This window comes from Pollicipes pollicipes, unplaced genomic scaffold, assembly GCF_011947565.3.
Source record: "Pollicipes pollicipes isolate AB1234 unplaced genomic scaffold, Ppol_2.1 Scaffold_4881;HRSCAF=5763_pilon_pilon_pilon, whole genome shotgun sequence".
NCBI classification, from domain to species: Eukaryota; Metazoa; Arthropoda; class Thecostraca; order Pollicipedomorpha; family Pollicipedidae; genus Pollicipes; species Pollicipes pollicipes.
Window position 1 is genome coordinate 17,548,155 of NW_023596576.1, and position 12,280 is coordinate 17,560,434.

Sequence of the window (12,280 nt, forward strand, 5' to 3'; positions counted from 1 at the left end):
TCCCGTCCGCAGGTCGTCTACGTTTTTGGGCTGGCTCTGTCCCTCTCCTCTCGCGTGTGGTCCTTGACACGGTTCTGCTAATTACATGTTTTTATCCGTGGTGCTTGTAGTATGCCCTGTCGTGCTGACCTAACCTTTAGTAGCGGCGTATCCAGGGGGGAGCTTTTGGGACAATGCACCCCATCCCTGAAGGTGGTGGGCCCGCTGGGGGCCGAGGGACCCAGCAGCTTTTGTCACTTTAAAACGTCCGTAGGACTTCCACAGCATCAATACACGGAGCCCAGGCATAAGGAAGAAAGCAGAATCTAAAACGATCCTCCGAAATCACAAACAGAAGCTCCTAAGGCGTTGAATAGGGACTCCCTGACTGAGACAGCCTACTTTAATCCTGTTCTGGCCCCTCTTGTGGGCGAACCTGCCTCCACCACTGACCCCATGATCCCCATGATCCTACTGACATCCCTTCTTACCTAAAGTCCTTCAGGCATTCCCTGTCTTCCTGACGTTCCCTGTTGTTTTGAGGTGCTTCCGTCCTTACCTGAGGTCTCTAAGGTGGTCCTGCGGACAACCCGTTCACCCTTGTCGTTCTAGAGCTAGTCTTTGTCCTGACGACCTGTGGCCCCATGGGAGATCCTGTTGACGCCAGGTCCCACATACGTTTACGCCGGGTGGTCCTCCTGACCCCATCCGTGGTCTCGGGGATGGCCTGCTGACCTCACCTGTGGTCCCGGAGGTGGTCCTGCCGGCGGAAGGCCTTGCTGCAGATTGTCGCAGGAGAAGGGGCCCGCTCGTCCGTGTGCGTGCGCTCGTTGAATCAGCAGGTTGTAGCTCTTCGTAAAATGGCGCTGGCAATACTGGCAGATGAACTGCTTCTTGGGGCGGGCGGCGCGGCCGCGGCCAGGTCCGGGCCGCCGGGTGAGCGGCAACACGGCTGACAGGCCCGGGAAGAGCGCCGGCAGCAGCAGCGGCCGGTACGGCTGCAGCAGCGAAAGCGGCGGCGGCGGCGGTGGCGGCGCACCACCGGCCGGGCTCGGCTCCGTGGCCGACTCGGCCAGCCGCGAGAAGTCGAACTTGGCGCCGCTCGGCTCGCCGCTGCCGCCACCGCCGGACTCGTCAGCAGGCCGAGGCCGCGGCTGAGGCCGGCCATGTGAGAAAAGGCCGAGAGCACCTGCTGGAGCGTAGCGAGCTCTGCAGCGCCCTGTACGACTCGAGGGCGCTGAGGCCGGTGCTGCTGGCGCGTGGGCGGCGGCCTGCCCGGGTGGGGACGCCATGGCAGCGGCGGCCGACCGGAAGCGGGCGGGTAGCGGACTGCGCCGGGCGGCCAACGCCTCCCCTCCGCTACCAGGCGGCCGACTAACCGCGGAAGGCGGCTTGCCGCAGACTCCGGCTTACGCATGCGCCGCCGCAGCGGGCGCTGATTGGCGGGCGGGCGGCGGCGGAGGCAGCTGCTGCCGCCGCCGCGCTTCCCGGCGCGAAGAAATGGCCCGACCACCCGCCGAGCGGCGGCGGCGGGGGCGCCGCCGAACCTCCCCCGGGGCGGGGCGGCGCCAGTGGGGTGTACGGAGGTGCGTTGAGTATATGCCTGACCGCGACGGCTGGTCCGCACCACTGCGCCGGGGTCCACGAGAGACAGCGAGTGTGAAGTCACACGAGGCTGCGGCGAGCATGGCTGTGGGCAGGGATTGCGCAAAGAGCACGTCAGCACCAACCTCTTCAGGACCAATGTAGGATGGTTTGGAGAATTCTGAAAAAACGTGTGAGAGTTGTGCGAGCTCACAACGCATTCATAGCGCAGAGTAATAGCGCGAGGCGCCACGTCCAACCAGCGCTAGAGGTGTTTTTAAGCTTCCACTCGACCCACGTGCTGAGTGGGTGGCGGGCGGCCCGATGGCGTGAGGTCACGGAACGGACCATTTGATGTATTTAGGTAAAGCCATGTCCAGAGAAGAGATAGTCTGTTTCCATGTTCAAAAGTGACGCAGAAGTGTCTTTGTGTGCCCGCGCCGCGCCCGCGTGTGTGCCCGCGCGCTTGAGGGGGGAGGAATTTCAAACTGGGTGGCCATGGGAGAATTAACGGTCATCACCAGCCCTGTCAGAGATTCACTTCTGGCACTCAACCAAACCTGTGCTCGGCTTCGGGTGGAGTCGAATGGACTGTGGAATCAAACACATCTTTGTGAGTCATGGTGTGTTCGATTCCTTTGATTACTGTTGTGTTGACGAGAAGGACTTGGATCAGCATAGTTGTCGTAAGTCGACCAAAATGGAAAGGTAACGACACAATGTTTTCTTATTTGATAGCTCTGATGCGTGCACAGCAACGTGATACAACCTTGTAGAACCATACTTTTAACGAATACAGTTCCATGTTTAGGCCTTCATAACGGCTACAAAACAAACAATCGTCCGAACTGATGCCAAAGGAATCGGCTCAATCGGGATGGACTCAATCAAAATGGGTTCAAAAACGGGGGGACGTTTTTTGTATCAAAATCGGAGTCGATTCAAAGCCGCTTTGGGCGATTTGGATTCGGAGTTATAACTTAATTCATGCATTTTGAGTTTCATTCGGAATCGATTTCACTGAGGCAGAATCAAGTGCGAGCCTGGCTCCAGCAGTCGCATATTTAATCATCTTGGCACCATCGTCCGCCAGGCACGCATGCATGTATTTTGGTAACAAGTGGATGTGACCTCGTAAGGCACCCACGGAGTTCCTCACGGGATTCTCCTCAGGGAAAAATAATGTAAGAGTTTCAAAATGCCTCTTTTGGGATTTGGAGGAGAATTAATGTCGTGCTTTTGTGTGCTATAGTGAGCGATGTAAAAATTCACTCGCTTGGCACTCATTTTCACATTTCCCCTGAAAATCTGGAGCCAAAAAGTCGGTAAGGGAGTGTGCAGCCCCGTCCACGTGGGCTTGGCTGCAAGTCTGTCGCCAACAGTCGCTGCGAGCTAAGATGCTCTGTTTGGGTCCGCAGGATATCATTGCAGGACAGATAATAAAATGAAAACCAAAAAGCAGAACTGAAGCGACAAGAAAAAGTTGGAGCTAAAAATCGTCATTGATCAAAATCATGAAGGTAAGGATTAATGATGTCAAATGCAAATGGGAATTAAAGTAGAAATGGACCAGAGCTAGAGCGTAGAAACATCAATTCAATGGTCCAGAAGAACTAACACAACTTAAAGGGAATGCTCCACGGTTTTGTGCTTTTCACTTTTTGTTACATCAGACGCATACAACTTCATCAGTAAGACGATTTTTCTCGAAATCCTTCTGAATCGCTCAAAGTTTTTATTTCAAGTAGCCGACTCTGCCGAAGAAATCTCATTTGACTCCCTGCGCACTACTATGAAAGTTATGCATTTCACGTACTTTCCTGTTTCCAACGTGTGTGTTTATAATGTTTGGAACACACTTCTGCGCAAAAACGTTTGGGTGATATATGCTGCGAAAGCTTGAGGCGTGCTTTTTAGACGAAAGCCAGACATCTAACGTCAGATGTCAGACGTCAGACGTCAGTTGGATGGATGAACCTGATAAATATTACTGAATTTTCCTTATTTGCACGCAAAGTCCAATTTCCTTGCGGAAAATTGGCGGGGACGGCAAAGCCGGTAAAGTTTAAGGAAAGAGGGGGAGGGGGAGCACCAACATTGTTGCAATTTAACATTATGCATGGCATGTGAGCCCTTATTTTTGTACCTTCCGTTGTCAAAAATTGACCTCCCATGAATTAATCCGCTACTCGAAATAACTTCGGCTTTCAAAGTCCGTATCAAAGCGTCGTTGCACTAGAGGTAAGCTTTCTGACCCCTAAGTTCAAAAAACTTGTTATTCCCCTGTCATTGCCAACAAAAGGAGATAATTTGAAACCCAAATTGGCAACGTTGGGGACACTGCAATAGTCTGACCCCACCACCGCTTCGTGATGGGAGGGACCAAACGGCTAATAAAACCTGTTGACAACCCCATGCTCCGAGCGTATCAGACCGACTGACATCAAATCTGCAGCACTTGATGCCACTTGGTCGATAACCTCTACTCTCTAGAAAACGATGATCTTGGTCCAGGTCAAAAATTCACCGAAAACGCCGAAAATCGGAAACATAGGTTTGCAGGCAAAGCCCATGCATTGAGCTTGTGTGATATCCTTGCCACAAAGCCTTCAACAAACAACGTGCCATAGTCAATATCTTATTCTTTTCAGACCATGACGACCTTAGGTCAGGTTAAACATGACCAAAAACGCATTTATCAGGTCATCAGGCCACCAAATATCAGGCATATATCAGGCAGGCAAATATCACTTCCCAGACAGCCACATGCTCTGCGCCTATGGGACCGATCAGCTCAAAATATTTACCAATCGATACGTCATGGCCATTACCTTATCCTTTCCAGAACAAGGCAAACTTAGGCCAGGTCGGATGTCTCCAAAAACGTCTCAAATCACCAGAAATTAGTTTTTAGACAACCCAATGCTCCGTGCCTGGAGTATGGTCGAATCGTTCACCAATCGATGCACAATGGTCGATAATCTATCCTCCCCAGAAGATATTGGCCTCGGGTCAGCTTGTTTGACGTGATTTCGGTGATGACGCGTAGTATTGCATCGTGGAAATCGGGTGCATTCTCCTTTAAATATGGATATTACGCACCAACGTCAAGATTGAATTGGAACAAGTTTGCCAGTTGCGGTAAGGAATCCAGGCAACGTATACTACTCACGGGATCAGTAAACACACAATGTATCCGAAAGGGTATAGAAATAGTGGCAACATCGAGGTGCAATGCCTGTCACCTACCGAAACAATATCCGTACCAAATCCGACCCCGGCAGCATCGCTTTTCTTGACGCTCCATGAATGGATGTATGCCAAGGAGTCGATCTAGATGAAGACACGTGTTTGATGGGTGTGCCAGTCTTCTTTACCAGAACTGAAATTTGTACGCGAACGCCGGAGCTGTCCGGTTTGTCTGCGCTTCTACACTCATGAGGCGTCCAAATCATCTGGCGTCATCTGGCGCCATCTGGTGCCTCTGGCGATGCGGCGCAGATGCGTGCTCTCCGGGGAGCGGGTTTGTTTATGAGCGCCGTCAGGCACAGTGGGGAGGCCGTCGCCGGGCAGAGTCTAGTCAGTGGTCGGCCAGCCTCCGGCGCAGTGACACAGCAGCGATACCGCGGTAAGTCAGACAGGCCGTTGTGCGATGATGCTTCGCGGTGTGTAACGGCGATCGGTCGCATTTTGGGGCCGAGTATTAAGTGAACGGACACATGCTCCCACTCATTCGTGTCGCGCATAACCCATGCTTATGCCAATCCTCCGACCTGTGTTCGCATCTGTAAACAGCTGATTTATTTGCATAGCACCCGGCTCGACGTGTGCCTCATGCATGACAGCACGTGGAAACCGAAGAGCACCGAATTGTTGATGCTCCAGTCGCTGGTCGTTACACCCCGACAAGCTCCGGTCGCTCAGGAGCCCGTCAGGACGCACTGCTGAACCGGGGACCAGCTCCGCAGGCCTGGTGACCCATGAACGTTTTGACCGCTGGCCGACCGCGTAATAGCCCAGACGGCGCGCTAAAAGTTGAAGACATACTCATCCCTGTGTCCGCATACCCCTTGTCGCGTTTCAGATGCAGCCATCGCTTTGGCTTCTCCTGGTGCTTGCGCGGGCGACGTGGGCGCAGAGCTCGGCCGACAACGATGCCTTCCTCAACTCACTGACGGGCGGCGCCGACGCGCCGCCGCCTGCCGGCGCGCCGAAGTCCCAGCGCGAGCGACGCCGCCCTGCTGGACGCACTGTTAGGCACTGTCGACGACGGCCAGCCGCCGCCCAAGTGCAAGAGTGTCACCGACACAGCCAGCCTGAGCGACCAAGACTTCCTGGCGGCGCTGACCGGCGGGTGTCAGACCGACAGCGGGCTGGAGCCGGAGCCGGCCACGCCCCTGCGAGCGCGGCGAGTTCCAGTGCGTGCCCTACTTCCGCTGCGGCGAGGAGGACATCGTAAGCGACCAGCTGGGCGCCTTCGACATCCGCATCGGCAAGACGCAGTTCGAAGACGAGCACGATTTCCTCACGCACTCGGAATGCGCACGCTTTGGCGACGTGTGCTGCGTGGCGCCGCTGCCGGCGCCGACCGCCGCCAGCCGCGCCACCACCCGTACGTTCCGCAGTGCGGCCGGCGGCGGCCGGACGGCATCGGCGCACGTATCATCGGCTTCAACGAGAGTGAGTCGCAGTTCGGCGAGTTCCCCTGGATGGTGGCCGTGCTGCGCGTGGAGGAGCTGGGCGATGAGGTGTCGCCACTTTTTCGTGTGCGGCGGCTCGCTGATCCACCAACAGGTGGTGCTGACGGCGGCTCACTGCCTGCAAGACCTGGAGGGCTCGCGTCTCGTGGTGCGGCTCGGCGAGTGGGACACGCAGCGCGAGTCTGAGGTGCTGCCGCACCTGGATATCGAGGCGGACGGCTTCGAGCCGCACCCCGACTTCGACCCGAAACGACTGCGCGATGACGTGGCCCTACTGTTCCTGTCCGAGCCCGCGCACTGCAGGAGCACATCGACACCCTCTGCCTGCCGACCGCTGATGTCAACTACAACCGCGCCGACTGCCGTCGCTACCGGCTGGGGCAAGGACGCCTTCGATGACGGCTTTTTCCAGACGGTGCTCAAGCAGATCGAGCATGCCCGCACGTGCCGAGGCGGCCTGCCAGCGCGCGCTGCGCAAGACCCGGCTGGGCAAGTACTTCCGGCCTAGACCGGTCGTTCACGTGTGCCGGCGGCGTGGGCGGCGAGGACACGTGCACCGGCGACGGCGGCTCACCACTCGCCTGCCGCGACCCGCTCGACCCTGAGCGCTGGGTGCAGCTGGGCGTGGTCTCGTGGGGCGTGGGCTGCGGCGTGCCCGGCGTACCCGGCGTGTACGCGGACGTGCGCCGCCAGCTCGACTGGATCGAGCCCTGGCTGCATCAAGTCGAGCAGCGGCAGCAGCAGCGTGAGCAGCAGCTCCTCCAGCAGGGCCAGCAGCAGGGCCTCTGAACGGGGCCGGAATGCCGCCTCTTCACGGACGACTGGGGCACTGTGGGCGAGCAGCAGACCAACGAACTTCAAGAAAAGGAACTGGCAGGGTCGATGGACAACAGGTAGACCACATAGACTGGATCTCAGAACTGTGTCTGCCGAAATATTTGCACAAGATTACGGACGCCTGAGAGGCGGAGGCGAACATAGTATCACTTACAATATTCCTGATCAGTTCCTTTTAACCATCATATTCAGCCCACACCTATAGTTGGCCAAGCCTCGTGGCCGTAAACAGTGACATAGTTGTTTGCTATTTGACTCATATTGACTCATAGAAGACTTGACCTTAGTCATCATGGTGTCCATAGGCTGCTCTTGTTTCAGCCCGTCGACTGATACCACGTCACTCAGCATTGGAAGACTGAACGAACAACGAGGTGGACATGTATCAGCCCCTCACAGTAGCATTAATTCTTATCGGCAAACACAGTTAAGATGATAGGACGGCGAGACGTTTCCTGTACTCTACGGGTTCATTGCCATTATACTATGACTAGTAAACATCCTGAGCTGGGTGTGTTATTCATTTAGATTGAGATGGTTTGGGCAACCAACATTGAGGCGTGGTTAATATCTGGTCCGCATGACGAAATGCCAGTTTAAACAGCCTGTTACTTCACTATCGTGGTGCACTGGTTGAAGGAATCCAGATACCCAAACCGTGTCCTCAGATTATCAACAATCACGGGCATCGTCGACATACTGCGGCCTCCCAAGCGTGTCTCGCCACAGAAACGGCCTGTCCCTGACCGAGTTTCTGCTCGTCCGTGGTCTGCTATTCAGAATCGGGGCTGTCTAATCACTAAGTAAACAAAAAATGATGCTCCATAAGCGCAGGCACACAGTGTTTTATTGGCAAAGGGCATCATAATCCAAACCACCAAAATGATGGGCATCGTAATGATATAGTACGTCAATTACCACCCAACAAAGGTAAGAAAAAGTGGGATGAATGCAATCACCTCGCAGGTCATCAAGTGGCTGATTGCATCACTTCGCAGGTCACCAGATACTGAAGACAGCATGATGAAAACCACAACTGCGCTGCAGGCTGATTCGATTATGATCATCTCGCACATCCCTGCATGTTCGACTGCAGCACAATTTATAGTTAGACAAGTATAGGGTCATTCATAAGCTCAGCACAGCCTTAAGAGCCAAACAGCCGTTGACTTCGCTCGGTCGGCTTGTTACATTAATTGTGATGAAACCCTCAGTTATCATGAACGTGGTTGTGGTAATGTGCAGGCTCACTGTTGCCAGCCTGCACATTGTTGTTACTCAAAACACACAATCCAAGAAACCAGGGGTCCAATGCCTTTCTACCATACATCAAATAAAGATGGTTCGTTTTGCCAGACGGCGAACAGCTCATCATGACGAAAAACGTGATTGCGTAACCAGAGAGGTCTCGGGACGACTGCGCGTCTCTCTAATACCCTTCAAACGTCTTATGTCCATGGAACTAAACTAATCACAGCGCAACCACTTGACGGGTCTGTTTTAGGCCATTGCTGCTGTGTAATACGCATGCCAGGGCTCTAAACACACGCCTTGAGTGAAGACGCACAAAAAGGCAACAGCGAAACGTTCGGCAGGTTTGATAAATGTGTTTGAGGGCCTTATCCCCATCAGTTTTGGTATTCCAGTTCCCTGTGGCGCTGCCGGAAAAAAACGACATCAAAACGGAAAAGTGCTGAAACCCACACCTCCGATCGTTTTTGGGAAGTGTCGCTCTTGCTACATGCAACGGTGCGTTTGCCGTTGGCTGCGGGACAGTATTCAGTCACCGACCGCGAGCCGCCACGACACCACGGAAGGCCGTGGGCGACGTCCGCTCCGCAGCGGAAAGGCGCACGTGGAGTGCCCTCAGAGTGCACCATAGCACTCTCCGAGTGCACCAGAGAGCCCTCAGAGCGCCCTCAGAGTGCACCACAACGCCCTCAGAGCTCCCTCCGAGTGCGCCATAGTGCCCTCAGAGTGCACCACAGAGCCCTCAGAGCGCCCTCAGAGTGCACCACAACGCCCCCAGAGCTCCCTCCGAGTGCGCCATAGTGCCCTCAGAGTGCACCAGAGAGCCCTCAGAGCGCCCTCAGAGTGCACCATAGCACTCTCCGAGTGCACCACAGAGCCCTCAGAGCGCCCTCAGAGTGCACCACAACGCCCTCAGAGCTCCCTCCGAGTGCGCCATAGTGCCCTCAGAGTGCACCACAGAGCCCTCAGAGCGCCCTCAGAGTGCACCACAACGCCCTCAGAGCTCCCTCCGAGTGCGCCATAGTGCCCTCAGAGTGCACCACAGAGCCCTCAGAGCGCCCTCAGAGTGCACCACAACGCCCTCAGAGCTCCCTCCGAGTGCGCCATAGTGCCCTCAGAGTGCATCAGAGAGCTCTCAGAGCGCCCTCACAGAACCCGTGGGAAGCATTAGATCACCCTCCGCGTGTCGGGGCAGCGACAGGACCGCCCCCAAAGCGCGACCGCCAGCCACCGCGGCCGTCCGCCACGTCACGCCCCGTGCCGTGACCTTGTCTGCCGTTCGGGTCAGCGTGCAGCGGCGGCGGGGGACATCGAAGGTCGGCGCGACGGACCGGCAGCAGTGCGGTGCTGGGTACTCCATCGCCACACCGGCACCGCCGCGGCCTGCGCCAGCTGTCAGCACCGAGCTGAGTGGCAGGCGTGCCGCTCGGCCGTCACCACCCTGTTTATTGTCCTTTCACATACATGCGCTCCGTTGGTAACAAGTGTGACCCCATTCTTTCGATAGGCAGGTTTGGGGTGCCAGCTTATCTTTTCCATGCTTTAGCATGGAACATCCCAGCACAGTTGTCATCATGTGAGTGTATCACAAACTTTCACGGTCAGCTTCGCTGGAAGCCGACACCTCCCGCGCCCGCACTCACCCGGATCCTCTCGTCTATTCCCGCTCCCTATACCACCGCGACCCGACCCAGACACGGGTCACGTGACCACTGGCCAATCAGCGCGCACCACGTAGGGTTGCGCCCCGGCACACCGCGCCAGTCAGGGTGGCCCAAGCTTGGACCGGCGCGGACCGAACCGGACCGGCCAGGCCACGTCAGGTTAGGTCATACGTTGCAAAGTCTTGTCTCTCGCGATGTAAATTAAAGAATGGATCACTGAGAAATATAACAGTTACATGGTTTCACAGGATATAAGCGAGTTATTGCCTTATAAGCTTAGATCTTATTGCTTAACTGATTTCTGGGATCACTGTTCACACTAAGCGATGTTCGTTGTGTGAACACTCACTCCCATCATTCCATCGTAAAATTCCAGTTCAACGGCAGAATTTGGTGGCGAAGATTTAGCGTGTCGCAATGCTCTGCACGGCCCACCCCGCCCTCTGACCTCAGCTGATCTTGAGTCGCCGCTGCCACCCACTATAGGTCAGTCAGGAGCAGCGATATATATATACATATATATATATATATATATATATATATATATATATATATATATATAGCTGCTCCTGCGATATAACAGCGAGCACCAAAGCTACCCAAATCCACTCATCCCGTCAGGGATAAGTTGAGAGGCAGACGCTGTAACCGGAAGGATGCTTTTGACATTTAGGTAGAGGAAACGTATTCAAACAACGGAAATAGGAAATAATGAGCAAAAGGAGGAAATTATGTTCATAAAGATATAACCCATTTTGACGTGCAGTTTGCTTGACATACGTTAAATATCTTTGCTGAAATTATGCTATCCTCACCCTCAAATTTTTGCTTTCTTTTGAGCGGTTTCTTGCAGTCGTAATTTCCTGTTGCGTTGGGTGTTTCAGCCCCACCTCTCCCCATTTTGGGACAAAAGTGACTAAATCTGGGAAATTTGTTCTGGAGCGTAATTTGAGGTAGGTCTGTTGCAACAACCGATTATTTGCTGTAACATTTTTCCCTGTCCCCTCTCATTATTAGCCGCGAACAGTGTCCCTGGGCTATTGTAACTATTGGATTTCGTGGCGTGCTTCAAACGGCATATCCCTTTCTACGGTCTACTTCTTTATTTTGACGACGTTTGGACGGCATCGTAGTTTAGGCCGTTGGCGCCGCATGTAGCGAAATCTACAGAGACAGCTCAGGAGTCCACACTTGCGGACATGCAAACTAGAAGGGCGCATGAGTAATGCTTTGTTTTCTGCGTTAGGTGTCAGCTGCTATCTGACGATGTTGTCCTGTGTTCAGTATTGTTCTAAAAAATGAGGTAATTTTTCAAGAAACCGGTGGAAATTCGAATCAAAACAATGCGATTCCGACAAATTGCAAAGTAAGGATAACGAAGTTTCCAGAAGAACGTTCGACACCAGAAGTAATAAACAGATTTCGAGCCCACTCTCACCATTGCGCTGGTTCTCGAATAGGTTCCCGCAACCCATTTCACCACCGCTCTTTCCTCCTACGTTTGTTGGCCTTCGAGTTCCGACGCATGGGGGATGTATTCCGCCGGCCAGTATGTCATCAGGTCTTCCTGTGCACTCTGGCTGTAGTCACACCCGCGAGCGTCTCACACCGGTACCGTCCCTGACGTCATCTCCCGCTGTTCTGCAGGCAAACAGGTTTTGGAATTCGGGACCAGGGAGAGTGGGGAGCGGCCGGGGTCTACCGGGAGAGAAAACAAGTGCCTTGATGGTACCTCACAGAGCACGCTGGGTTCACACCTCAGCAAAGCACGTTGGGTTCACACCTCAACAAAGCACGCTGGATTTAGCGCTGTCGGGTGGCCGCACAGAGCAGAGAGATTGGAGGCGGGGTCTCGCCATCATCACATCTGTCTCTGCAGGCGATTTTCGTTGCATCTCCCAGCGCCAGTGCACACGTCCGCACTCCAGTGATGCGCGGCCATAGGTGCCGCCCGGGATGGTCCCGTCTAGCATGATCTGTTCTCCTTGGTTTGGGTCTGTTGAGTTGTGTTCTGTTCTGATCGGGTGCTGCATCGTTCTGTTCCTTCCCCCTGCTCTCCTCTGCCCGGGCCTAGTTTGGCCTGGCTCGGTTTAGTCTGGTCCACACTCGCACCACCACCCGTAGCAGGAGTCCGCTCATTTCCAGCGCCGGTGCCGGCTTCTCTCTCCGCTGCGCGGGCGGCGGCGGCGGCGGCGAACAGCCTGACGCTCGCCGACCGACACTCTGTCCAGCGCGCCGCACGCCGCTGCTTCGTATGCACCGCGG

The 12,280-nt window shown here is 54.8% G+C and overlaps 1 protein-coding gene and 1 long non-coding RNA gene across 2 annotated transcripts; both read left to right on the plus strand.

The window, feature by feature from the left end:
- Positions 1 to 3,077: 3,077 nt before the first annotated feature.
- LOC119100058 (phenoloxidase-activating factor 2-like) lies at positions 3,078 to 6,771 on the plus strand. The gene is made up of 4 exons (XM_037223172.1): positions 3,078 to 3,083; positions 5,983 to 6,120; positions 6,162 to 6,311; positions 6,358 to 6,771. Exons 1-4 carry the CDS (start codon positions 3,078 to 3,080, stop codon positions 6,769 to 6,771), a joined length of 708 nt encoding a protein of 235 aa, XP_037079067.1.
- Positions 6,772 to 6,775: 4 nt separating this feature from the next.
- Positions 6,776 to 7,933, plus strand: LOC119101283 (uncharacterized). The gene is made up of 2 exons (XR_005094533.1): positions 6,776 to 7,156; positions 7,422 to 7,933. It is a non-coding gene; the product is annotated as an uncharacterized LOC119101283 (long non-coding RNA).
- The last annotated feature ends 4,347 nt before the right edge of the window (positions 7,934 to 12,280 follow it).

Excerpts from the sequence above, each read along its gene's own strand:
- LOC119100058 (XM_037223172.1), top strand. Across the intron at positions 6,121-6,161 it reads AATGCGCACGCTTTGGCGAC|CCGCGCCACCACCCGTACGT; the intron begins GTGTGCTGCGTG and ends GACCGCCGCCAG. Across the intron at positions 6,312-6,357 it reads TGGAGGAGCTGGGCGATGAG|GTGGTGCTGACGGCGGCTCA; the intron begins GTGTCGCCACTT and ends ATCCACCAACAG.